The sequence below is a fragment of the Scyliorhinus canicula genome, chromosome 2 (genome assembly GCF_902713615.1).
Source record: "Scyliorhinus canicula chromosome 2, sScyCan1.1, whole genome shotgun sequence".
Classification (NCBI taxonomy): Eukaryota; Metazoa; Chordata; class Chondrichthyes; order Carcharhiniformes; family Scyliorhinidae; genus Scyliorhinus; species Scyliorhinus canicula.
Window position 1 is genome coordinate 58,781,046 of NC_052147.1, and position 25,847 is coordinate 58,806,892.

The 25,847-nt window shown below is 44.0% G+C and overlaps 1 protein-coding gene across 3 annotated transcripts; it reads right to left on the minus strand.

Annotated features, from left to right (window-relative positions):
* Positions 1-5,187: 5,187 nt before the first annotated feature.
* On the minus strand, positions 5,188-23,857 carry LOC119954199 (glia maturation factor beta-like). 3 transcript variants are annotated; one of them, XR_005458190.1, is made up of 8 exons: positions 23,488-23,648; positions 23,287-23,383; positions 18,078-18,127; positions 17,014-17,063; positions 10,872-10,954; positions 9,503-9,576; positions 7,830-8,010; positions 5,188-6,113 (listed from the first exon to the last, which is right to left on the minus strand). XR_005458190.1 is itself a non-coding variant. In XM_038779230.1 (7 exons), exons 1-7 carry the CDS (start codon positions 23,671-23,673, stop codon positions 6,042-6,044), a joined length of 429 nt encoding a protein of 142 aa, XP_038635158.1. In that variant the 5' UTR covers positions 23,674-23,857; the 3' UTR covers positions 5,188-6,041. The 3 variants fall into 3 exon arrangements, 2 of the variants coding, with proteins under 2 accessions (XP_038635158.1, XP_038635148.1); XM_038779230.1 differs by lacking the exons at positions 7,830-8,010; positions 23,488-23,648 and adding an exon at positions 23,671-23,857; XM_038779220.1 differs by lacking the exon at positions 7,830-8,010 and having other exon boundaries at positions 23,488-23,642.
* Positions 23,858-25,847: the final 1,990 nt, after the last annotated feature.

A 25,847-nucleotide genomic window follows, 5' to 3' on the forward strand; every position in this document is an offset into this window, starting at 1 on the left:
GCTGGTGGAGTACCGTGCCGGCGGGAGCGGCAGGGGCGCCGTAACCAGGGCTGCCAGACTGGTGCCCCTGCACGAAGCGGCCTCCATCCGCCCCCAAACCGACCCCGCACCCACCATCCACTTCCTTAGCATAGTAGTAATTACTAAAGTTTGGCAGCGCCAGCCCCCCTTCCCCTCGGTTCCTCTCGAGCATCAATATCCTCAGCCGTTGGGACTTTCCTGCCCACACAAATCCCATAATCATTTTATTGACCTTCTTAAAAAAGGACCGCAGAATGAAATGGGGAGACACTGGAATACGAACAGCAATCTCGGGTGGATCGTCATTTTAACCGCTAGTGTCAGTGGGAGCGCATCCCACCTCCAGAACTCAACCCTCATTTGCTCCATCAAGTTCAACTTGTGCAGCCGGCCCCAGTCCTGCGCCACCTGTATCCCCAAGTGTCTAAAACTGTCCCCAACTAACCTAAACGGCAGCCCCTCAGCCGACCCTCCTGGTCCCTCGCCTGGACTACAAACAACTCACTTTTTGCCATGTTCAATTTATACCCCAAGAACCATCCGAATTCCCACAGGATTCCCATGATTTCATCCTTCCCAGCCACTGAATCCGTAATGTATAAGAGCGGGTTGTCGGCATACATCATAACTCTATGTTCTCCCCCCCCCCCCCCCCCGTACCAGTCCCTTCCAACCCAGAGAAGCTCTCATGGCAATTGCCAGCGGCTCTATTGCTAGCGCAAACCGCAGTGGGGAGAGGAGACACCCCTGCCTTGTCCCACGGTGCAGTCTAAAATAGTCAGGCGTCGTCCTATTCGTCCTTACACTCGCCTCCGGAGCCTGGTACAACAGCCTGACCCAGTCGATTAAAGCCCTCCCCGCCCCAAATCGTCCCAGCACCTCCCACAAATAGTCCCACTCAACCCGGTCAAAAGCCTTCTCAGCCTCCATTTCCACAACTACCTCTACTTCCCTACTCTCTGGGGACATCATGATCACATTCAGCAGCCTTCTTAGGTTGGCCACCAGCTGTCTACCCTCGACGAACCCAGTTTGATCTTTCATAATAATGTCCGGCCCACAGACCTCAATCCTAGCAGCCAAAAGCTTGGCCAGTATTTTTGCATCTACATTGAGCAGAGAGATCGGCCTATAGGACCCACATGCCTCCGGGTCTTTGTCCCATTTCAATATCAGGGAGATGGTGGCCTGTGACACCGTCGGGGGTGTAGTGTAGCATTATTAAATAAGGAGTTAGTTACTGCAGTAAGGATATCTTGGAAGGGTCTTCAAATGAGACTTTGTGGATAGAGTTTAGGAATAACACAGGGGCAATCACATTGCTCTAAGTGTATTTATAGGCCCCTAAATAGTCAGCAGGCAATAAAGGAGCAGATATGTCGACAATCCACTGAGGTGTGTAAAAATAATAGGTTAATTATATCTGGGGATTTCAACTTCCCCAACATTAATTAGGATAGTCCTAGTGTCAAGGGTTTAGAGGGGGCAGATTTCCTGAAATGTATTCAGGAAAGCTCTTCATGCCAATATGTAAAAGGTTCAACAAGGGACGGCACAGCGCTGTGATCTAATTCAGGAGAACAAAGATGGACAGATGTTCAAGGTGGCAGTAAGGAGCATTTTTGTGATTGTGACCACAACACAGTAGGATTTAAGTTTGTTGCGGAAAAGGATGGTCTGCCAAAAACAGTTTTGGATTGGGGAAGGGCAGATTTTATTAAAATAGAGCAGGATCTGGCCGAAGGAGACTGGGAAAAGCTTCTTGTGGATACAGCAGAGCAGTGGGAGGGGGATTCAGAAAGGAAAGGGGGAATGTACAGGCTCAACATGTTCCCTTTAGGGTGCAGACGGCGACCCAAGCCGGGAATCAAACGACTATGCTACCATGCTGCCCATCTGACTAACCCATCTATCTCTTCCTTGTTATTAATCACTCTGCCAATCTTAGTGTTATCTGCATGACTTACTTCTTCCCTCCCACATTCTCATCTACATTGTTTTTTCCCCAGATATATACACATTAAAATCACAAATAAGGTACCTAGCACCGATCCCGGTGGTACGCCACTGCGATTCAACCTCCAGTCACACACACTGCCTTCTACCACTACCCTCTGTCTCCTACCACTAAGCCTGTAAGTCAAGTTACCCTGGATCCCATGTGCTTTTACCTTCATCAGTCTTCCAGGTGGGACCTTGTCAAAGGATTTGCTAAAATCCCGATAAAAATTACCACTATCCTCATCTACACACCCGATCAGCTCAAAATTCATTCAAATTTGTTAGGCATGACCTTCCTTTGACAAAGTCATTGCTTCAAACCTTGCTTCTTAAGTATGGAGATTTAATTCTCTTCTTGAATTTTCTCAAATAATTTCCTGCCACTGATGTGAAGCTCACTGGTCTGTAATTCCCTGATTTTTTTCTACCCCCTTCTATTTCCTTTAGAGCAGAAAAGGCAGGGGAGACCAGACTGAAGTATATAAGATTGAGAGATATGGTCAGGGCTGATAAGAAGCAACATTCCCTTTAGTTGAAAAGTCAATAAAGTGGTGCAGGAGGTTTAGACGAGATTTGAAGAAATATTATTTCACCCAGAGGATGGTTGGTGTCTGGAATGCACTGCCAGGAAGGTGGTAGAGGCGGGAAACCTCACAAACTTTAAAAAATGTGGTTGAGCACTTGAAATATCATAACATTCAAGGCTATGGGCCAAATGCTGGAAAGTGGGATTTAGTGTATTTTGTCAGTGCAGAGTCAATGGGCCAAAGGGACCCTTCTGTTCTGTATGACCATGACCTACTGAAAACATTAACATTTCCACCGCAATGGGGTTGCTGTGGGAGGCCCCTCGTTGCCGCATTCCGGCACCTGTTTGGGTGCGCGGGGGGGGGGGGGGAAAGAGTTCGGAGTGTCCGGTTCACCCGGCGGGCACGTCTGTCTGGGCTTGTGGGTGGGGGCCGGGGTATTGTTTTTGGGGGGGGGGGGGGGGGGAGAAAACAACCCACGCAGGCACGGGGAGACTCCGCACGGACGGCGGCCCGGACCAGGAGTCGGACCTGGGACACTGAAGCTGTGAAGCAACTGTGCTAACCACTGTGCTAACGTGCTGTGAGTGAGTGGGTGGGGTGGGGTGGGGAGATTGGCTTGAGGGGATGTGATGGAGATGGTCAGATGGCTTTTGATGGAGCAGACGGTGGGGGAATCTTTTCCCACAGGGCAGGGGACACGGGTTTAAGGTGATCGACAAAAGGGGAGCTCGAGGCAGTGCGGTTAGTTCTTCTGAAGGACTGGTGATGATGGGGGAAAAGTTGCAGATGGAGTTTGGTGTCTGCAATTCTGAGCCTTGGTGGTGCTGGCGGTGTCAGGCCTTGGTGTAGCACTTAGGAAGAGTGACTGTTCTTTGTCGCTTGGGGTCTGTCTTGGAGGGTGGTTAACCAACCCCTCCCTCCGCTCTCGTCACCCTCGAGGGAGCGGAGTCTGCATCCAAGGAACCACCGTTCTGTAGGATTCTGAGAATTGACGATTTATGCTAGTTTAGGTCCCAGTTGACCAGTATTCTATCAACGGGTCACTGCTGGACCAAGCGAGGGATTATTCTCCCCTGTTCCACAGGGATCAGTTCTGGGACCTCTGCTCTTTGTAATATATACACAAATGATTTGGATGACAACATAGCAGGTCTGATTAGCATGTTTACGGATGATACTAAGATTGCAGGAGTTGCAGATAGTGAAGAAGATTGTCAGAGAATACAACAGAATATAGATAGGCTACACAATTGGGCAGAGAAATGGCAAATGGAATTTAACCCGGACAAATGTGAGGTGATGCATTTTGGTAGATCCAATTCAGGTGGGAGCTATAAAATAAATGGCAGAGCCAAGAGGAGCATAGAGACAGAGAGAGATCTGGGCGTGCAGGTCCACAGATCCTGAAAAGTGGCAGCACAGGTGGAAATGGTGGTAAAGAAAGCATATGGCACGCGTGCCTTCATCGGGCGGGGTATCGAGTATAAAAGCTCATGAATTATGTTACAGTTATATAGAACATTGGTTAGGCTACATACTGTGTCCAATTCTGGTCACCACACTACCAGAAGGACGTGGAGGCTTTGGAGAGAGTACAGAAAAGGTTTACCAGGATGTTGCCTGGTATGGAGGGTGTTAGATATGAGGAGAGATTGAATAAACTGGGATTGTCCTCCCGAGAAAGGCGGAGGCTGAGGGGCGACCCGATAGAAGTTTATAAAATTATTAGGGGTATGGATAGGGTGAACAGTTGGAGGCTTTTTCCCAGGGAGGAATTGACAATTACAAGGGGCACAAGTTCAAGTTGAGGGGTGGGGAAAAGGTTCAGGGGAACTTGTTTACGCAGAGGGTGGTGGTGGCCTTGAATGCACTGCCAAGTGAGGTGGTTGAGGCAGATACATTAGCGACCTTGAAGGCTTATCTGGATAGGCACATGAACAGACGGGGTATAGGATACAGGTGGTTAGTCTAGATAGGACACGCAATCGGCACAGACTTGGAGGGTTGAAGGGCCTGTTCCTGTGCTGTATTGTTATTTGTTGTATTTATATCATATGTCACAAATAGCATTTGGATTTTATGGACCAAAATATTAATTTGGTAGAGTCCAGCCTATTCAAATTAAGATGTCATTTGGATATTTAGTTTCCAATTAAAATCCAGAAAGACTTCCTAGAGGTGGAAGTAGTGGATTAATTTGAAGACCATAGTAGAAAGAAACAGTTTCTCTCTCTCTTCCCCTCCCCCGCCCCAAGGCTGACCTGTACTAACGTAAAGGAAGTCAAGTAGAAGCATTGGGAGAAAGGGGGGGGGGGGGGGGGGGGGGGTGGGAGGAGACGAAAGAGAGAGGGAGGAACAGTAGACCATTTGTTCTCTTCGATACAGGAGGGAGAAGAATTTGAAATTATTCAAGCAGTTCTAGTTTGTCTGACTAAATAATTAAACTGATTTTCAAAAATCAGGATCTTTCTTCTAAGATTTGGTTTTATGGGGTAGCTTATATTAACAGGGAGCAGAATATCACAAATTACTCAAGGATGAAAACTCAATTTTAAAAATGGATTAACAAAGAGCAGGGGATTGGAGGCTTGCAATAGAAATAATCTGTATAGATGCAAAAAATGTAGCTAAACTATTTAAGGTCAAAAAATGTTTATTTTTTTTTGTTCCTGGCAGCATGCATTTTAGTCTAAGATAACCAGAACAGTTACACTGTTACACTTACACTTTCCAGACTTAGACCAATGTTCTGAAGGGGCATTTTATTTTCAAAAACAGTACCCTTTTAAAATAAAGCCAACTAAAAAATATCAACCAATGCCGTTATCATTGCCATTTTATGTAAATATCATACAGATAAATGGGGCTTCTCAAATGTTCATTGACCTCTGTGAAAGGAACCAGACATTGAAAACCAGAGTATGAATTGGCATGCAAAGTTAAGCAAAGAATCAAAACAAATTTCCAAGACAAAAATAATAAGATATATACAAAATTATGCCAGGGCAACAGGGCTGCATTCTTCAGTTGTAAAGCAACAGCAAAAAAAAAAAATTGGATAATCAAGAGTAATCATCCACCATTTAATTGGGTTTTCCTACTCGAGAGTAAAATGAAAAGAAATGTTAAATATCCAACTGGGGGCGAAGGCCAAATATTAATTTAATGATCTTTAACAAAGGAGGAGGAATTTTGATGTCCTATGCTTGGATCAAAGGTCAAAGGACTGCTCTTTCCAAATGCCTCAGCAGACCATGGCTTGTCTTCATTTTTCTGGCACACGAAAAAAAACCCCAATAAAGATGAAGCGCTTAAGAGTTAATTTTCTAGGAAAACTGCATTCAACATTGTCACAGTGTGTAAATCCATTACAGCTTGAAACACAATGTACAAAAATCATTTAATTTTCCAGTTTATGTGAAGTAAATATTAAAATTCAAGCTTGTGGTATTAATCCATACAAAGCAAAACACAATTCAGTCACATCATCTAACGGAAAAAACCCAATTTTGCGCAGAGCCATTCTTCACTGAAGTCTTCCGTATTCCTAATTTCAAACACCTGAAAGAAAAATACGTACTTAAATCATTAATCCAATTACTTATTTATCTCTGAATTGCAATAAAGTCTGAATTATTGATAAGTTCCTATTTTATGAATGAACCTAAAAGCATAGCACATCATCATTTAATGAACAACGGCAACATTTTTGTCTGTTTAGCTACAAACAAAATTTATTTTGTTCAGGAAAAACTGGTCTAGAAAAATTATAATCTCTTATTCAATAACGTGAACTCTCAAACTGCCCTACAAACTTCAGCAGCAATGACCCCAGACTTGGAAGAACCAAAGGCAGAACAGGATCCTAATCATATCTATAATAATAATTCTAATAATCTTTTACTGTCACAAGTATGAAGTTACTGTGAAAATCCCCTAGTCGCCACATTCCGGCACCTTTTCGGGTAAACTGGTACGGGAATTGAACCCGCGCTGCTGGCCTTGTTCCTAACCCTAATTAAAAACCAGCTGTCTAGCCCACTGAGCTAAACCAGCCCGTGAACAACCTCCACTGGAACATGGTTGATGCCAACTACTTAGGCTCATAGGAGTACAAAATGCTGGACAATGTCTCCATTTTAAAAATTGTTTCACATATTTAAGGATTGTTAAGGCATTTAGAAACTTAGGAAAAATCAATTTTCGAATTGTACAACCAATCATACCTGAACAGCAGGTTCAACGACTGTTAAGAAATGAATGTACTCTTAAGCATTCATCTAGCTCCTCGCATCAGGAGTGCTTGCAGCTTTGAATTAATCTACATTTATGCCATTGTGGATTTTAGCTCAACAAGTGCAGTAAGTGCCCATAGCCATGCTGGCCCATGTTGATTGCTCATTTTTGCTTTCAGTTTCTACCTTCAGTTTGCTTCCATTCCCAAGAGTGAAGAGCAGCAGCTGGTATTTACATCTCACATCCTGCTCTGTAAATTGCAACCAAACAAGCACGAAGGATAGATAAAAGATACACGCTGTCCATTCTGACAAACTAGACAATTATCCAAGAATTAGACTGGGCTGACCAGAACAGTTGAAGTTAAGATTCTGGAGAATGAAGCATCTGACATGTTTCCCACTAACAGAAACCTATGTGCTGTTACGTAGGAATGGGTTGTATGGAGAGGTCTTTACTATATCACACCTGCATATGCACCAAGCATCTTGCTCAACCTATTCCACTATATGCTACTCAGAATATGCAATGTTAGATTTGTTCCAAAAATAGTTTGTTAATTTTCTTTAGAATTTTTTTTTGAAGTACTGAATTCTGTGAAGTAGTTGCCAATTAAGGCATATTTTGCATTCATCCAGCCATCGTGAACAGGCTGTGAAACCTGGATATCTATTTGAAATCCTCTAGGGCAGGGCACCCAAGGACAAATCCCTTCTCTTCTTGTGTAAAGCACATTACTACATTAAGCTTGGATAAAAGCGAATTACTGCGGATGCTGGAACCTGAAACCAAAAAGAAAATGCTGGAAAATCTCAGCAGATCTGGCAGCATCTCTAGGGAGAGAAAAGAGCTAAAGTTGCGAGTCTAGATGACCCTTTGTCAAAGCTTTGACAAAGGGTCATCTGGACTCGAAACGTTAGCTCTTTTCTCTTCCTACAGATGCTACCAGACCTGCTGAGATTTTCCAGCATTTTCTTTTTGGTACTATATTAAGCTTGCTTTCTCAGCACACATGCACACCGTGAGGAAACTGTACCGTACCCTCCTTCCATTTTGCAGTAGTTCTGTACCATCTTGATCAGCTGTAGTTCTTCTGCCCTAATTCATCCTTCATGCCTAAGCTCCACTTGTCTGTCTCAGATAGTGGTCCATTTACTTCTTCCTCTTCTAACCCATACAGCAGTGTTTACAAGAGTAGAAGATGAAAACTGAGAGTGAATTCCTGTTAAAAGTTGTAATAGTCAAGGGAGAGTACAGGCTGCCAAGGAGTTCATTAAATTTATTTTCAGTATTCCAAAATCCTATGTAAAGCAAATTGAACATAACAGTACAAGAATTGTTTTCAATGGAAAATAGGATATTTAAGTTGAGATCTTAAAAACTGTTTGTAGCTCTACAGACATAACAAAGTGCAAAATAGGAACACAAAAGTTTCTCATGGATTAGCCCACCTTGACCAGAAGTAAGAAGTGTGTAAATAAATACAAAATTTAGATCACTACAGAAGTGCTTTGTATTTCCAAGCCCAATGAAGCAAAGGAAGATTCACTAACTGATCTCAGCCAATGGAATGAACCCAGGATTCATAATACATCACTGCCACTCCATACAGTACATTTACCCACTGAGTCAAATGGAAGGTAAACAACGTTTAACCCATTGTCAGACAACTGTTCAAACCTGCCAAATGAGATGGTTGCAGAAAAAAATTTGTATTTTCATACAATTCCTCACTTGGATGCAGGGGTATTTTCATAGAATTTACAGTGCAGAAGGAGGCCATTCGGCCCATCGAGTCTGCACCGGCTCTTGGAAAGAGCACCCTACCCAAGGTCAACACCTCCACCCTATCCCCATAACCCAGTAACCCCACCCAACACTAAGGGCAATTTTTTGGACACTAGGGCAATTTATCACGGCCAATCCACCTAATCTGCACATCTTTTGGACTGTGGGAGGAAACAGGAGCACCCGGAGGAAACCCACACACACACACACACGGGGAGGATGTGCAGACTCCGCACAGACAGTGACCCAAGCCGGAATCGAACCTGGGACCCTGGAGCTTTGAAGCGATTGTGTTATCCACAATGCTACCATGCTGCCCATAAAGACTTATGTAAACATAAAGGCAAACTGAGTGGATGCTGAAAAGGAGGGGAAACACATGTCGATGGCAAAGACACGGTTAAAGTCAGGGTTTGCAGACTTCTAAAATCTGAGAAAGATTACATAGACCTTGGTAGGGAGCTACACAGCAGAGAGCAGCAACAGAATGCGTAACGACATAACATGGTCTGAAGGTCCAAAAAAAAACAAGCAGCAGCCCGAGTGTGTACAGGGACACCAGACTGAAGGAAATTACAGGAACCAAATTGCACACTGCAATCTAAAGAATTTTGGAAATTAAAACACAGTATAGTAAAATATAAGTTGGCAGATAAAATGACGCAAACAACTTTACAATCAACCTGTCTCTCCTTCCTCATCATAACCCACTGAAGGTTTGAATTCTTCTAGCATGAGTAAAGAAAGACCGAAATTAGTTCCTTCAACAAAGAGAGTTTGTTTTAATCTTCACCCAATTATTCCCCCCACTCCACCCACCAAATTGTCACTTTAAATGTGAAAACCAATATAAAAACAGGCAGCTCATAAAATGACAGCTGTATGCACAGGCTCGGTTTAAAACAAAACAAATTACAAACTCTCACCTTGGTAAATTCTGCTACGTCCACGAAACCAATTTTGCTACCAGCATAAAGCATATGCTGTTCAGGCTTGCAACCTAAAATCAAAAGCCACAAAAAGCCATGACAATCTACAAACAAATGATTATACAATCATAATAAACTGCATCAGAAATAAATCCATTTAGCTCTGTATCTTTATATTCAACAAATCAACAAGTGCCAACACTAACATTTCAGCTCATCGATTGAATAGTGTTGCTGTGGCAATTAGTCACTACAAGAATAAGAGATCAATCCCCATTTAAAGGAAACAAATAGTGTTTGTGTTGGACAAAAGTACATTTGCGTAGGACATTTGGAAGAAATGACCACAAGAACTGTTGACTTACATGAATTTCTTACTATTTAGAAAGAGTTTTGTAATCAGCACCGTGCATCGCAGACCATCCTAGTGTCTAAGGACCAGAACCCACACCAGATCAATTCCCAAATGCTGCAGTACTTCCAATCCAATTTAGACAACTTTCATACAGGGAAGAGTAAAAACTGTATATAGTAATACAAGCACTTATGTTTTTTGATCATTACAATGCAAGGCTCCTTCGACAGCACCTTCCAAACCAACAATCTCAACCATCTAGAAGGACAAGGACAGCTGATACATGCAGCAACACTATCACCTGCAAGTTCACCTCCAAACCACACACCATGCTGACGTGGCAAGTGTATAGCTGTTCCTTCACTGATGCTAAGTCAAAAGCCTGGAATGCTTTCACTTCACAAGGGCAATTAGGGATGGAAAATGCTGGGCTTGCCAGTGAGCCTCATATCTCATTTAAACATTTCAAACCAGCAATTTGAGAAGCAATAGCTAGTGCAGCACAAGAGCTGTGTCCATAAGGATAATTGTTATGACTCTGGTGCCAATGGAACATGATCTTACTTGTATACACACATATACCAAAATTGCAGCAATCCTCCACAAGGTTAAAAACCACTAGCAAGATTAGCATTCTGTGCAAAAGCATTTCAGCATGTTGTATTCAGAATTATTCAAAAATTGAAATGTCTTTTGTGATAGATTAGGAACAATATACAGTAGTAGCTTTGGTTTTAAGTGGCGATAAAATCAAGGCACATCCTATTCCAGGACTTTGTGCTGGCACCACAAAATGAAATCTTGCGAAGCAACGTTTTAAGCTATCCAAAAATATCTTAAATAAACCAATCTTCCAAGGTTAAAATAAGCCACAAGAAAAAAAATGGAAACCCGTTTATAAAGTTTGAAGTGGGAACAGAAAGGAAACTCACGCTATTGAGACTAAACATAGTGCACAAGTAAACTGTTGAAATGAAAGCAAATTGAAAACTTTAGAAATTGATCACTTACCAGAAGGACTAAAGAATATGAAGCACTGTGGATAGGAGGTCCTTCCATCAGTATGTTTATATCTGTAGCTGTAGACTACAAATGTGGTTCGAGTTAAGAAAAAAAGACACTTCCGTTTGAAGGAAAAATATAACTTCGAGTTAAGTGAGCCTTAGAAAAAGCACTTGCACATCATGTTAGATGTGTGGCTAACACCAAATCAACCCAAAGAAAAAAGGAAATTCCGCACATTTTTCTTTAGTTCAAATAAGTAACTTAGCTATAATACATTGAAATACAAATCAAAAGAACTTGCAAGAAAGCAACCGTTGAAACATTTGCAACTTCAACCAGTTACATTGCTGCATTTTTTCACAAAATTGATTAGCTGGCCATTTCATTGTGAATGCGTCTCTAATTCACTTGTCTCTCAGTCCGGAAGAAACAATCTCGAACACGTCCGTATTTCAGAATATTCTTTATTATGATCGGAGCCGCTCTCTAGGTATTCCGGAGAACCACCTCGGAGAGTGCCAAAGTATTGCTCAAAACATCCTTTTTTTAAATATGTATTATTAGGGGGCTGTCCCTTACATTCACTTGAGCTCACCCCCATTACAAAGCATAAATTTGTTATTGCCATAGTTCCAATACATGATTTTAAAGACTTTGAGGTTATCTATTGGCACATGAGTATGTAGCAGTCTTGGCTTAAACAGCAGGTGTTAGCCATAGTTGCAAGAGGCTCCCACATTTCATATTCTGTCATCCGGCCATGCTCCTTGTTTCTCAAGGCTATTCTGCTTATAGTCACGAGTCCCTTATCTCAACAAGTTCATTCTCCTTCAATGGCTTCAATAACAAGCTCCTCCACTTGTGATTTTCCACTAATGTATCCCATTCATTCTGGCTCTTAAGCTTTGCTTCACATCCTCATCATCTCCAGCCCATCTCAATATATAGCAAACCAATTTTCAAAAAAACGAAAAATCATCTGATGTTTCAATCACAGGCACAGCAAGAGGTTCAAGGATAATATTTAGTGGGGTCCCTGGCCTGGAGACACTGGAAACAATTTTTAGCATCCAGAATGCTGTCCAGCTGAGTGTAACTAATAACAAAGAGGATAGGGGGCCTGGAAAATCTTCCATTTTTTGAATCTTGATGTAATTCTTTTTTAAAAATATGATACAGAAATTCCTTTAATTGCAGATTCTCCAGCCAATTTAATTATTGCGGTCTTTTGAATTCTTTAGTTATAAAACTATGTTAATATAAGCTTCCTGAGCTTTTGCAAAGTCTGCATTTAATTGGATGCTTAAACATTTGCTGGCATAAAATTCTATAAATATGCTCCTGATTATTTGGTGTGGTACCACATTTCATAAACTGACAAAGCCCCTAAATTAATTCCTGGTCAGTGCCGAACTGACTAATTGCAGACTTAAGGATTGAGGGGGGGGGGCTTCCAGAAAGAAAATCACAAAAGTTATGTCACCATGCAAGCAAGTTATCAGGGGTCAGCTACAAAGTCACTTCCAAATATTGACAGAATAGCCTACTGACCAGAGGTGGATTTAGAGTTAATATGGTCTTCTGCAGTTTCATTTTCAGCACACCCTCCCTCAGGACCAACAAAGTAAAAAGAAATGCGCATCTCCCTCACCAGAAAGCAGAGCTCTAAGAATGCAGCTATCAGTCTGTCTAGCACAAAAAATAGTTTGGTACCTTGGAATAAGCACCCAACCAAACTTTTAGGTAAAGTTTGTTTGGAATCAAGACATTTTCTGACTGTCTAGTCTGAAGAGTGGATGTTTGTATACGACAGACTCAATATTCACAACAGTATTCCTGGATTTAGACATGGGACTATTCTTAAGAGTTAAAAGGTGGAAGAGCAGTAGTTGCCTCTCCCACCAGCAATATTTCCTGCCCACTCTCCCAAGCTGATCTTCCGACATTTAGAAAACCGTTTGAAACCCCCAAGAAAATTTAAAAGGCTTACCCTTTTTGTGATTTAGCCACAAAGATCATTGCATCAAATCAACCCATATTGCATTTTTGTTATGCATAATGTTTGCTACAAACACACAGCATAATGCTGTTAGCTTTAAGGCACTGGAGGCAATTGAGAGGCGTATGTAGAATTTCAGAATGTTAGAGAGTTCCTGTCTGGAATTACCTATTGTATGACTATAACTATGCTTCAAAAAGACTATTTATGTTATACTTCAAAAGTAAGTCACGGACAATTCCGCACTTAGGAAGACGTTCAACCGTGATTGGAGTGAAATGGTGGAACATGCTCGAAAGATTGAATTTCTTATTACTTCACCAGACTTCACAAAATATACAAAAAGTTGTTCATTTCTAATAGCTCAGCTGTGTAATACTATGACATACTTTAACATTTGCATCTAAATCGAGAGCGGATAATTAGCCTGGCTTTCTGTGCTTCCAACTTTGGCCAATGTATTTCACACAAGTCTCACTTCAGTCTAACACTGATTGGTTGACTTCCACAACAAAACACTTGCAAGCAGGCACACGCACCTGTGAAGGTATGTTCACAAATACTTACATAAATCAGGTGGCATGCAATGCTGACAAAATAGTTTAAACTTCTACATTAGGAATTACCAAGACAATGCAAGTATTGGGTGAACAATGGACATTCTGAGCTATTCTTTCTGATGTTAATTTCAGTTATTAGATTTGGATTAAACTGTATTCAATTACGATAATCTATCAAAATTCAATGGCTAAATGCGTCAGTTTCAATGACACACTGCAAGCTTGGCAATTAGATGTTAGCTGCTTGTGATGTGATGAAATGAAATCACTCCATGGATCCTTCCTGCTTGTATTAGCATTGAACCTCACTGCTTGGTTTGGACTTCATAGTCTCAAACTTCATTTGAAGTTTAGAATTAACTAAAATATTTAATATTCAATCTCAAGTCATACTGAAAACTTGAAATTTGATAGTGAAGGAATTGTAAAAACGCTGATGACTGAATAGATTTTGTAAGGTTAAAGCATATGCATTGGTTCAGGCTAAGTAAAGAATTTTCTTTTTAATGGTGCATTAATCATCTATTTGAAATATTGGCAAATTTATAAAAAATAATTTTGAGTGCCCAATAATTTTTTTCAAATTAAGCGACAATTAAGCGTGGGCAATCCTCCTACCCTGCACATCTTTTGGGGTTGTGAGGTGAGACCCACGCAGACACACGGAGAATGTGCATACTCCACACGAATAGTGACCCGGGGCCAGGATCGAACCCGGGTCCTCGACGGCATGAGGCAGCAGTGCTAACCACCGTGCCACCGCAGGAATATCAGCAAATTAATAGACAGTGTTGTCGCAATGCTATCAAGCAGCACTTGATATCAAGCGGAAATAACCTGCTCACTGATGCTTAGATTAGTTCCGCCAGGGCCTCCCAACAGCCAGAACCATGCAATACTCTGTCAGTGGTCAAACTGGATCAGCTGTCATTTTTAGCCTTGGTGACTGGTCTTCACCTTCAGAGAGCAAATTCAGCCCTTAGCTTTTGAGGTGAGGTGAGCAGAGTCTTCAAAACAAACACTTTTGAATTTTTATAATGTCTGCGAGGCTGCAAACATATGCCTGCTTGACGCCTTCATCAGTATAACTAGTTGCCCACCTCATGAAGCAGATAGCCAATCTGATTTCCAGACTGCTCCATGGGAAAGGTTTCCAGGACATGAGAATGTGCCGTGAAGCTGACCAAACGGGCTTCCAACTACTTTCTCACACTTTGCCCACCTCACCACATTGCCTGCATTTTAGCCCCCCCCCCGCCCCCAACTAGGGCCCCCCCTCCCACTACAACCCCTCCCACTACAACCCCTCCCACTACAACCCCTCCCTCTTCCCCCCCCAACTACAGCACCTCCGTCCTCTTCTCTCCCTCCCAGCTACAGCCCCTCCCTCCTCTTCCCCCCCAAAACTACAGCCCCTCCCTCCTCTCCCCCAACTACGACCCTCCCTCCCACTACAACCCCTCCCTTCCCCCCTCCACTACAGCCCCTCCCTCCTCTCCCCCCTCCCCCACTACAACCTCCACACACCCCTCCCCCCCTCCCTAACTACAACCTCCACACCCCTCCCCAACTACAACCTCCACACCCCTCCCCAACTACAACCTCCACACACCCCTCCCCAACTACAACCTCCACACACCCCTCCCCAACTACAACCTCCACACACCCCTCCCCCCTCCCCAACTACAACCTCCACACACCCCTCCCCCCTCCCCAACTACAGCCTCCACACACCCCTCCCCAACTACAGCCTCCACACACCCCTCCCCCCTCCCCAACTACAGCCTCCACACACCCCTCCCCCCTCCCCAACTACAGCCTCCACACACCCCTCCCCCCTCCTCAACTACAACCTCACACACCCCTCCCCCCTCCTCAACTACAACCTCCACACACCCCTCCCCACTCCCCAACTACAACCTCCACACACCCCTCCCCCCTACAACCTCCACACACCCCTCCCCAACTACAACCTCCACACACCCCTCCCCCCTCCAACCTCCACACACCCCTCCCCCCTCCCCAACTACAACCGCCACACACCCCTCCCCATCTACAACCTCCACACACCCCTCCCCAACTACAACCTCCACACACCCCTCCCCCCTACAACCTCCACACACCCCTCCCCCCTACAACCTCCACACACCCCTCCCCCCTCCCCAACTACAACCGCCACACACCCCTCCCCATCTACAACCTCCACACACCCCTCCCCCCTCCCCAACTACAACCGCCACACACCCCTCCCCATCTACAACCTCCACACACCCCTCCCCAACTACAACCTCCACACCCCTCCCCAACTACAACCTCCACACCCCTCCCCCCCCATCCCAACTACAACCTCCACACACCCCTCCCCATCTACAACCTCCACACACCCCTCCCCAACTACAACCTCCACACACCCCTCCCCCCCTCCAACCTCCACACACCCCCCCCTCCCCAACTACAACCTCCACACCCCTCCCCCCCTCCCCAACTACAACCTCCACACACCCCTCCCCCCCTCCCCAACTACAACCTCCACACACCCCTCCCCCCCTCCCCAACTACAACCGCCACACACCCCTCCCCATCTACAACCTCCACACACCCCTCCCCATCTACAACCTCCACACACCCCTCCCCCCTCCCCAACTACAACCTCCACACCCCTCCCCCCTCCCCAACTACAACCTCCACACACCCCTCCCCCCCTCCCCATCTACAACCTCCACACACCCCTCCCCCTCCCCATCTACAACCTCCACACACCCCTCCCCATCTACAACCTCCACACACCCCTCCCCCCTCCCCATCTACAACCTCCACACACCCCTCCCCAACTACAACCTCCACACACCCCTCCCCCCCCCCCCAACTACAACCTCCACACACCCCTCCCCCCTCCCCATCTACAACCTCCACACACCCCTCCCCCCCTCCCCAACTACAACCTCCACACACCTCTCCCCCCCTCCCCAACTACAACCTCCACACACCCCTCCCCCCTCCCCAACTACAACCTCCACACACCCCTCCCCAACTACAACCTCCACACACCCCTCCCCAACTACAACCTCCACACACCCCTCCCCCCCTCCCCAACTACAACCTCCACACCCCTCCCCCCTCCCCAACTACAACCTCCACACACCCCTCCCCCCTCCCCAACTACAACACCAACACACCCCTCCCCAACTACAACACCAACACACCCCTCCCCCCTCCCCAACTACAACACCAACACACCCCTCCCCCCTCCCCAACTACAACACCAACACACCCCTCCCCCCCCAACTACAACACACCCCCCCCCCCCCACACACACACACAATGAAATTATTAGCACAATAACAAACCAAATAATTCCTTAGAATCAACTTATAGTGGCATATAATGCCGCAACTGGTTACTAAATATTTCTCTCCCTAGAGAATGAGGCACTCAGCTTTATATTCATCCCATTTTCTATTGCATAAAATTTCATACCGTAATCATTTAAAATATAGAATTCCAATTATGTTATTTTGGGTATAATTATCTGGAAAATTTATTTGGAACAATAAGATTTTGCAAAAACTGAAAAGCAAGAAAAGGATATCTGGGTTGATGCTCAGGTATTTCATTCTTAAGTTCTTCTGGGGAAATATCCTAAATAACACAAGCAAGGCAAACAGTGCAAGTTATGTCACCAGTAATACGTTGCTTTATTATACTGTGCAGACAATTTTGACAGCTTGTAAACACAGATTTTATAATTTCCACACACCCCTCCCTCCTCTCCCCCCCTCCCCTACAGAGCCCTTTTTTTCTTCCAGTTTAATATACAACACATAGGCCCAGCTGGAAACTCCGCCAGAGTGCTCATCTCCATTTGGCTCATCTTAAGTCAGATTCAAAAGAGAATGGCAATCCTACCTAATGGATCACACACTGTGGAGCCAGTAAAACACCTACATTATGATCAGCTTTTTTGTCCCCAAAGCGTTTTGGGGGGAGTGGGGGGGGGGGAATGTTTTCTTATAACTTACAAAACCATGCCATCACACATATTTGCAATCAAGTTTTCACTGCAATTGGCCGTGACCCCCCCCCCCCCCCCCCCCCACCTTAGTTGGCATACATATTTTACAATCCCCTATATGACCAAAGCATGTGTCGATTTAGAGTTTGGTTTGGGCCTTAGCTTACATTCTGACCATTCCCCTGTGGCCTTGCCCCTTGCCTTCTTTTTGCAAGCCTTCGGCCTTCATCCACACATCCTGTGGAAGCCTTCTTCCAACCGATGGATGGTGAATTTTAATTTTATTCTCTCCAGCCTGAGAAATTCTGCCAGGTCGGACAGCTAGTGGTGTTGCCGATCGCCAGCCGAGCAAGATTCTCCGGCGCGCGATCAGGGAGGCGGAGGCGGAGGCAAAGGCTAGGGCATCCCCCCCCCCCCCGGCATGAAGAGTTCTGACTGATCTGAAACCCTGAAGACAGCCACTTTTAGGCATGATGCCACCCTCATTCCCACATAGCCTCAAAGCTGGTTGTCCAGTACCCAACGAGTGTGGGTCCCGCCGAGAACATGTGGGTGTGGTTTGCCGGGCTTCCCTGGCACCGTTCAAATTTGTTCCCCAAAGTTAAAATACAAGTTAAAATGTAAGTTAATAAGTGACTAACCTCGTATTCTTCATCCAAAATCACCATATGTTGCTCCTGATCAATTTTCACTGTGACAAAAAATAATAATTAAAGTGTTTTTTCTGAAGTATAAGTTCATGAGCCTGTTAAATTCTGATTAAGCTGGAGAGAGATATGGGAAATTATAAAACAAAAAAAAGAGTATACTGTAAGCCACAAATTTTATTTCTACTACTCTTCCATTAGGATGGTTCCAAATTAGTTGAAGTCTCTTGTGATTAAAGTGATGGAGAGATAGAAGAGAACTCCTTTAGATACAAAAATGAATGTTTAATTCACAGCAGTAAACAAAATAAACCTATTTCTAGTGTGCAGAATAAATGCTAGCGCATTTGTAAGCTTAATTTGTTCTGACATAGGGCTGTTTACTTACTTGAATATTACAAACGTTCATTTATCCCAAGTTTAAACTTTGGCTTATCTTATTAGCTTTAGAGCCCAAGGTCTCTCCAGAAAATATGCCCCTTGTCAGTATATAATTAAAAAGCAGGATGCGATGACAAGAACCCGACTTTTACTTGCTGTTCACCTTTACTAAGGCTTGCGGATATTTTTCTCAAGATTTTATATTTATCAATTACCTAAAGTACACCCACCCCTGAAGTAGAAATAAAACTACACAATTCAACAATTTATATTTCAATAGCACATTTAACATAATCAAATGTCCCACAGTACTTTAGAGGAACATTAGAAAACATATGACGCTGAGCCACATAAGGAGATATTAGGTTGGATGACCAAAAACCATGTCAAAGATATGATTTAAGGAGTGTTGCATTGGGAAGAGAGAGCGAGGGCAGAGGCCTAGGCAATTGATCACCAATGATGGAGAAATTATAATTGCGAATGTACAATAAGCCAGAATGAGAAAACTTGGAATATATCATCCTTCACTGAAGAAATCTTCTTGAGCACAGCCATCTGAAATTACTCAAGAGATCAGAGTACACCCAACGCCAAGTTTGCATTGTCTCAGCATCTCTTTTGAATAAAAGGCCCTGGAGCTGCTTCTGAACAGACAAATTAATTGCACAAGTATTTTATATTTTAGTGTATAGATGCAGTCCAGCTTATTCTACTTTTCCAACTGTAATTGTTATGCGCTTGTTAGGTGAATTGGACATTCTGAATTCTCCCTCAGTGTACCCGAACAGGCGCTGGAGTGTGGCTTTTCACAGTACCTTCATTGCAGTGTTAATGTAAGCCTACTTGTGACAATAATAAAGATTGTTATTATGAGAACAGCCTAGACTATAGCCTATTGCATGCAGGACAAGAAACTGGCCACAATAAACTAATTAGTGATCTTGAAGGTAGTTTAGCATTTTTCAGTAAAATGCCAATTCATAATTTGATGTTAGAACTGGTTCAAAAGGCGGAACGTGGTGCAGTGGTTAGCACTGGGACTACGGCGTGAGGACCCGGGTTCGAATCCCTGTGGAGTTTGCACATTCTCCTCCACAGCCCAAAGATGTGCAGGGTAGGTGGATTGGCCGTACTAAATTGCCCCTTAATTGCAAAAAATAATAATAATTGGGTACTGGTTGAAATTACCTCTTTAGAATTTTTACTGGGGTTGATGTTATTGATGGGAGAAAAATTCCCTGGCCAAGGAGGGATGTGAAACAGAATACTGAGTTGTTGGTGAGGACATGGCTAAGGTATTTGCTATCGTTTCTGCAAATCTTGAGAAATGGGAAGCTAGCCAAAGGACCGAGTACCAAATGTTATACCATTGCTTGAGAAAGGGGCAAAGTGGATAATTACTTTAACAACAAAGCAGACACAAATCAAAGATCGACAGTTGAGATTTCTAAAGGGCAGGGTGATTATTTATTTTGTGAAGATGGAGGTATATGGCATTAAAGGGAATGTTATTTTATTAAGAGAAACATCAGAACAGGGGTAAATTAACATTTTTCAAATGGACATGAACTGATTTTGTGGCTTTGGATCTATTGTTAAGAACCACACTGCTGTTAGTTTGAGAGGGTATCTCAAAATCCCGAAGGGTAACTTGGTATGCCAGTTCTTAATTGTTTATTTTGCATTTTGGCATAACGTGAGGAAAGCTAGGCACACCATAAGGAACGGTCTCCTGTCTTAAATACACAAGGCCACAATATACACACACACAATCGTTGAACAAACCCCATTCCACATCTACCTACTTTCCTAAACTGAGAATGTTCCTTCTCCTATAACATCATCACATACAGTTTAACTCTGAGCCAAATCCAACAAATTACCACACACTAGTTGTATCTTTAATTTTGGGAAGGCTTTCTTCAAATTCAGCATAGACTTTAATGTTGCCAAACAGCAGCTTCAAGCATAGAATATTGCTTTTGGGAGAGCTTGTGTTTTCAGCTGAGTGTGGCTATTTTAGCTGCTCATCAGCTGTTCTTCTCCTGTAGTACAAAGCTAATGCTGCTACTGATAAATTGTTTATCCCTTTTGATCTCATCTTATCTGAACGACTTGCCTTATAAGTCATGCAAGCGTGGTATGCATTCACATGTCTCCACTTTGAACTTCTGTAATTGTAACAGTTCTATACTCTCCACTTCACTGAAGTATCTGTTTACCCTAAGCTAATTTCACATATCAAAAACCCTCCACGCAGCTGCACCCTTATCAATTCCCTGCCATCCATTTCTTTAAACTTTATTTTATCCAAGCTTCTTTATTCAAGATTCTTGGCACTATACTGTGACCTCTATTTTCCATTTGTAGAGAATAATTTGGGTATAGGCATGAGAGATAATAATAATCATCTTTATTAGTGTCACAAGTAGGCTTACTTTAACACTGAATGAAGTTACAGTGAAAATTATACGGGTTTGGTATTATCAAATTCAGGACATGTCAAATTAAACAAGCAGGTAGGCAGATGTAATTTTTTTGTTCTTCTCAAGGTATAATGCAATGAAATGCTAAGTAATACGTTTTGGGAAAAAGAACAGAAGTACATCACATATAGTAAGATTAAGAGTGGAACAATTGAGGAAGATAGGTATGCAGATTTGTGGGTGAATTTGCAGTCAGAAGAGCTATTAAAAATATACAGAATTCTGGTTTTATAAAAATGATATTGAATATGAACAGAGGTGAAGTTAAATGTGTGCAAAATGTTGATTAGGCCATACTTCATGAAAACTCTGTTGGAAGAATTCTTCATCGGGACGACATGAAGAGTTCGAAAAGGTTATTTCACTGAAGCAGAAAGCTCAAGGGTGAAGAATCAATTTTTTGCAAAATTAATGAAAAGGTTTAAAAAGTAAAGATTTTTGCCAGCCAATGGGAAAAGTGACAAATGGCATATACTTGGGATAGCCACCAGAAAAACAAAGAGAAAGTTTGAAGATTTCCTACCACACAAATTATTAAAATATTGTATAACCTACCACAGAGGCTATTGATGCAGGTGCTCTGATTTTTAAAAGAGGAGAACAGCGTAACCATTTGACTGATGTAAAAGATGCAAGGAAAGAGGGGACAACAAATCTCAAATGAAGAACTACCGTAACAGGCACAATAGCCCGAATTGTGTAAATTACATGGGGGCAATTTTTTACAACACCAAGTGAGAAAGTGATGTGATCAGACAGGCTGCCCTTTTACACACTGCCCGTCTCTACTTTTGACTTAATTAAATGTACAATTAGGCAGCTAAGCTGATCACATTTTCCCACCAGGCAAGTCATGTTCAAATTATCCACCAATAATTTTAAGGAGCATATTAACACTTACCTTTTGGTGCAAGTTTAAATTTAGAATCCTGCAGAGCCTGATACATGGCTAACTGCTGTTTTCGGAACAGCTCTATCGTATCAATTCACAAACATTTTTTTAAAAGTTAATGTTTCATTAAAAACATAATCCTGGCAATGTAACTCAAACATAAATTGAAAGAAAAATCAATGGCAGGGAAAATGTCAATGCTAACAACCAGAGACATTTTACTTTATGCAAAAAAACCTCATGAATTTTCTATAAAATTACAATGCTTTAATTTTGAATTTTAAACACGTTCTTTTTTAAATTGACTTTACTTGACTATTAAACTTTAATTCAAACAAAACCAAATGCCAATAAAATAAAACCATTACTCAAATTTACACGGCTTTGTTTAAAGCAAGGACTTCAGAGAATTATAGCTTCACTAACAAGGTTTTGGAAGGCCTGTATGCCACAAAATAATTCAGCCTTTCAAAAGCATATTTGCAATTTGTGGCTTTCTGATTCCATTCACTGAACCTGATGGGGATATGGATGAGTGTTTTCCATGAGTGTCATAATCAATCTGAAAGGTCTATCTGGTTTTGAGGTAGTTACAACAGGAAGAAAATAACTTTAATGATAAACTTTCTATGTGCCAAAAAAACAAATGGACCATACTTTGCAGTGATGGCAAAGATGAGTTTAACAACATTCATTGTTGCGCTTGCGCAAATCAAAAAGCAAATCGCAGCAAGTGCACAATTAAACTCAAAAAGTTGCCTGTCCCAGATGTGTCCTTCAAGATGGTGCAAAAACACCATCTGGCTCCCTCATTCAAGTTATTGAACGGCTGTAGTCACGTATTGGGAGTTGCATATACAGACTAAATTTACCACAAAAAAAGATACGGCTGGACTAGTTAAAAGCCAAGTATGCACACCTTAATTACTGGCAAACAAATGCTGGCTGTGCTAAATGAAAATTTACTCTACACGTGTAAAATGGTTGGAGATATTTTTTGGGAAACGTTTTTATTTTCTTTTTCTGTTGCTCTCTAAAAGTAATCGTCCCCCCTCCACCTCATGTTGTTCTGCCTGCCCGGGGGGGGGGGGGGGGGGGGTCAGAACTCTTGTGCTGCTCAATGATCCTTCCTTCATGGCTGTTTGACTAAAGGAGCGACACAGTTGCCTGCCTTGCCCCCACACAGCTCCCAAATCCCCCCCGTAGATGGCACAGTGATTTCTCGGTTGACCACAACTGGCTGTACAAAGGATATGAAGCAAGTGCAAGCCTTACAAATGGCAAGTGGCGATCATTGACCTCACCAGAATGTCGCCTACACCCCAACTGCCCCACCCCGAAGCCAACCCTGAGCAATGTGCTGCCGGCCTCCCCATCTGCGGCTCTTTAAAAATGGGTGGGGCTGGTTAAGGCCGGGCGGATTAAAGGACGTTTCACTCACTGATCATGGCAGCATTCGTGGTTTCTTTGCGAAAGCGAAATCTTTTCAGCTTTTCCATCAGCTGTTCGTCGACACCGCACAGACTCACTGGGCAGCTCTGGATGATAGGGAGGAGGGAGGAGACACACACAGGCCATTACAAAACAAATAAATGATTTTTTGAAAATTCTAAACCAGTCAGGCTAATTGATTGGCTGGGTTAATATTCTCGATCGCGGACAAAATGCAAGCGAGTGAGGAGAGAAAAAGCCCGCAACCGAGACGTTTTAGGCCGAGCTGGCTCCTGCTGCACATTTCCTAGGACATGTTGGGCAGCTCCAGGGGGAGCCCCTGCTGCTGCTCTCCCCATCATCGCTCACACGCCGCTCTCGCTCCGCTTCTTACCATTTCTCGACGATTTTTTTTTTTTTGCTCCCCTACTTTCTAATCCCGGCTCCCGTTGTCCCTTCAGCTCTTCCCAGTCTCGTGATCCGGGAGAGAGCCAATCAGCACCTGCCGGGCCCGTCCTTCCTCATTTAAATGACATCATGGGGAAGAGATCCGGGGAGGAATTCCGCGGGACGCCAGCACCTTCCCGCTCACCTGCAGCCAACCGCCTTCAGATCAACAGTGCAGCTTGTTGGAGTTCCTGCCGGACGCAGCCACTCGTGGAATTCAAACCCCCCAAAACAGCTTTAAATGTTTTTAAAGTCTTTCCCCCCCACAAAGGTGTGCATGGCTCTGGAACTGACTGAATGGCTCAATCACAGGCCAAAAAAAAAAGCACACTGATTTCCTGTGCTTTAAAATTCAGCCATTCTTAAGTTTTGCATTTAACATGACTGGTTTAGCTCACAAGGCTAAATCGCTGGCTTTTAAAGCAGACCAAGCAGGCCAGCAGCACGGTTCGATTCCCGTACCAGCCTCCCCGGATAAGGGTTTTTCACAGTAACTTCATTGAAGCCTACTCGTGACAATAAGCGATTTTCATTTTTCATTTTCATGACTGAAATGGTTTGTGAAGTGCTCACAATCACAATGCTACGACCAAGCAAGCACAACAGCGTCTATACTTCCTCAGGAAACTGAGGAAATTCGGCATGTCCACTGTGGTGAATTATATGCATCGTAATTCACACTGTATTGCCTTGCGTTGTATTGTGTCCTTGTGGGCTCTGTATGTGAGCCGTTGCGTGGATCTGCCCATAGGGAGAGATGAGTTTATACTGGGCTCCACCCTTGGCTCCACCCACTAACCGGAAATATAAAGTACTGCAGCCGTAAGCCTGCTCTCAGTTCCTCTGGTCGCAGGCTGGCTTAGTTGTAAGACTATTAAAACCAATTTACTTCCAATCGTGTGTCTAGTGAATTGATGGTCTCATCAATTTAATAGTCTTAGAAAACTTGAAGAAAACTACAATGGAATCAGCCCTCAAACCTGACCGACTGGAACTCGACCCGCAGACTGTAGAGGCAAAGGAAATCTTTCTACACTGGCTCCGATGTTTCAAGGCCTACCTGGATGAATCAAGCACTTCCGAAACTACAGAGGAGCAGAAACTCAGTCTACTGCACGCAAGGGTGAGCCAGCGTATCTATACGCAACTTAATTGTACCGACTCCTATACTGAGGCCCTCGCTATGCTCGACCGAATGTACGTGCGGCCCATCAACGAGGTCTACGCGCGGCACATTTTCACGACCCGCCGCCAGCGCCCCGCGGTGTCGCTGGAAGACTTTCTGCACAATTTAAAAGCCCTTGCTCGGGACTGCAATTTTCAGGCTGTAACAGCCGCCCAGCATATGGAACTCGCTGTCCGTGAAGTATACGTCGCAGGGCTCAGGTCCAACTATGTGCGGCAACGATTGCTTGAGAAAAGGGCCCAGAACTTGGAGGACACTGTAGAGTTAGCTACAGCTATGGAGGTCTCGTTCCGCAGTCTGAACTCGTTCCCCGCGGACCAAGCGACCCCATCATGGGCCCCCGACCAGCGACTGCCCCAGGCCTGTGCCGCACGGCCACCCACTCACTATGCAGCACCAGCGTGCCATTTTTGTGGGCAGCCCCAACACCCACGGCAGCACTGCCCGGCCTGCAACGCGACCTGCAGCAGCTGCGGTCGCAAAGGACACTATGCCCGAGTATGCCTAGCAAAGTCGGAAACTCCAACCTCCCCCACCTCCCAAACTCACAGGCCTGCAGGCCCCGTAATGCTGCAGCGTGTCTGCCAACTCCGCCCCCACCCGACATGTGCGACTCATGGGGGCCGCCATCTCGGCAACCCTCCTCCACGCGGCCGGCCACGTGCGACTCATGGGGGCCGCCATCTTCCTCGCCGCCCGCCACGTGCGATCCACGGCCATCTTGGGCTCAATCCTCTCCAGCCTCCTAACCTCATCTCAAAGACTATGACCTCAGCGGACAGTCATCACGGGGCCGCTCCAGCACAGCTGATCGAGCCGCCGACTACCTGCAACTCAGCGCTGTCACGTTGGACCAGTCATCCGAAACACCTCCAGAACTCGATGATGACCGTTAAAATCAATGGGTACAGGACACCATGCCTCTTCGACTCCGGGAG

Coding starts and splice junctions, on each gene's coding strand:
- LOC119954199 (XM_038779220.1), bottom strand. CDS start 23,580: ATGTGCAGCAGGAGCCAGCTCGGCCTAAAACGTCTCGGTTGCGGGCTT. Junction 10,955..17,013: donor ATACCTGAGCATCAACCCAG/ATATCCTTTTCT, acceptor AACTCGAACCAC/ATTTGTAGTCTACAGCTACA. Junction 6,114..9,502: donor ACGTAGCAGAATTTACCAAG/GTGAGAGTTTGT, acceptor TTTTTCTTTCAG/GTGTTTGAAATTAGGAATAC.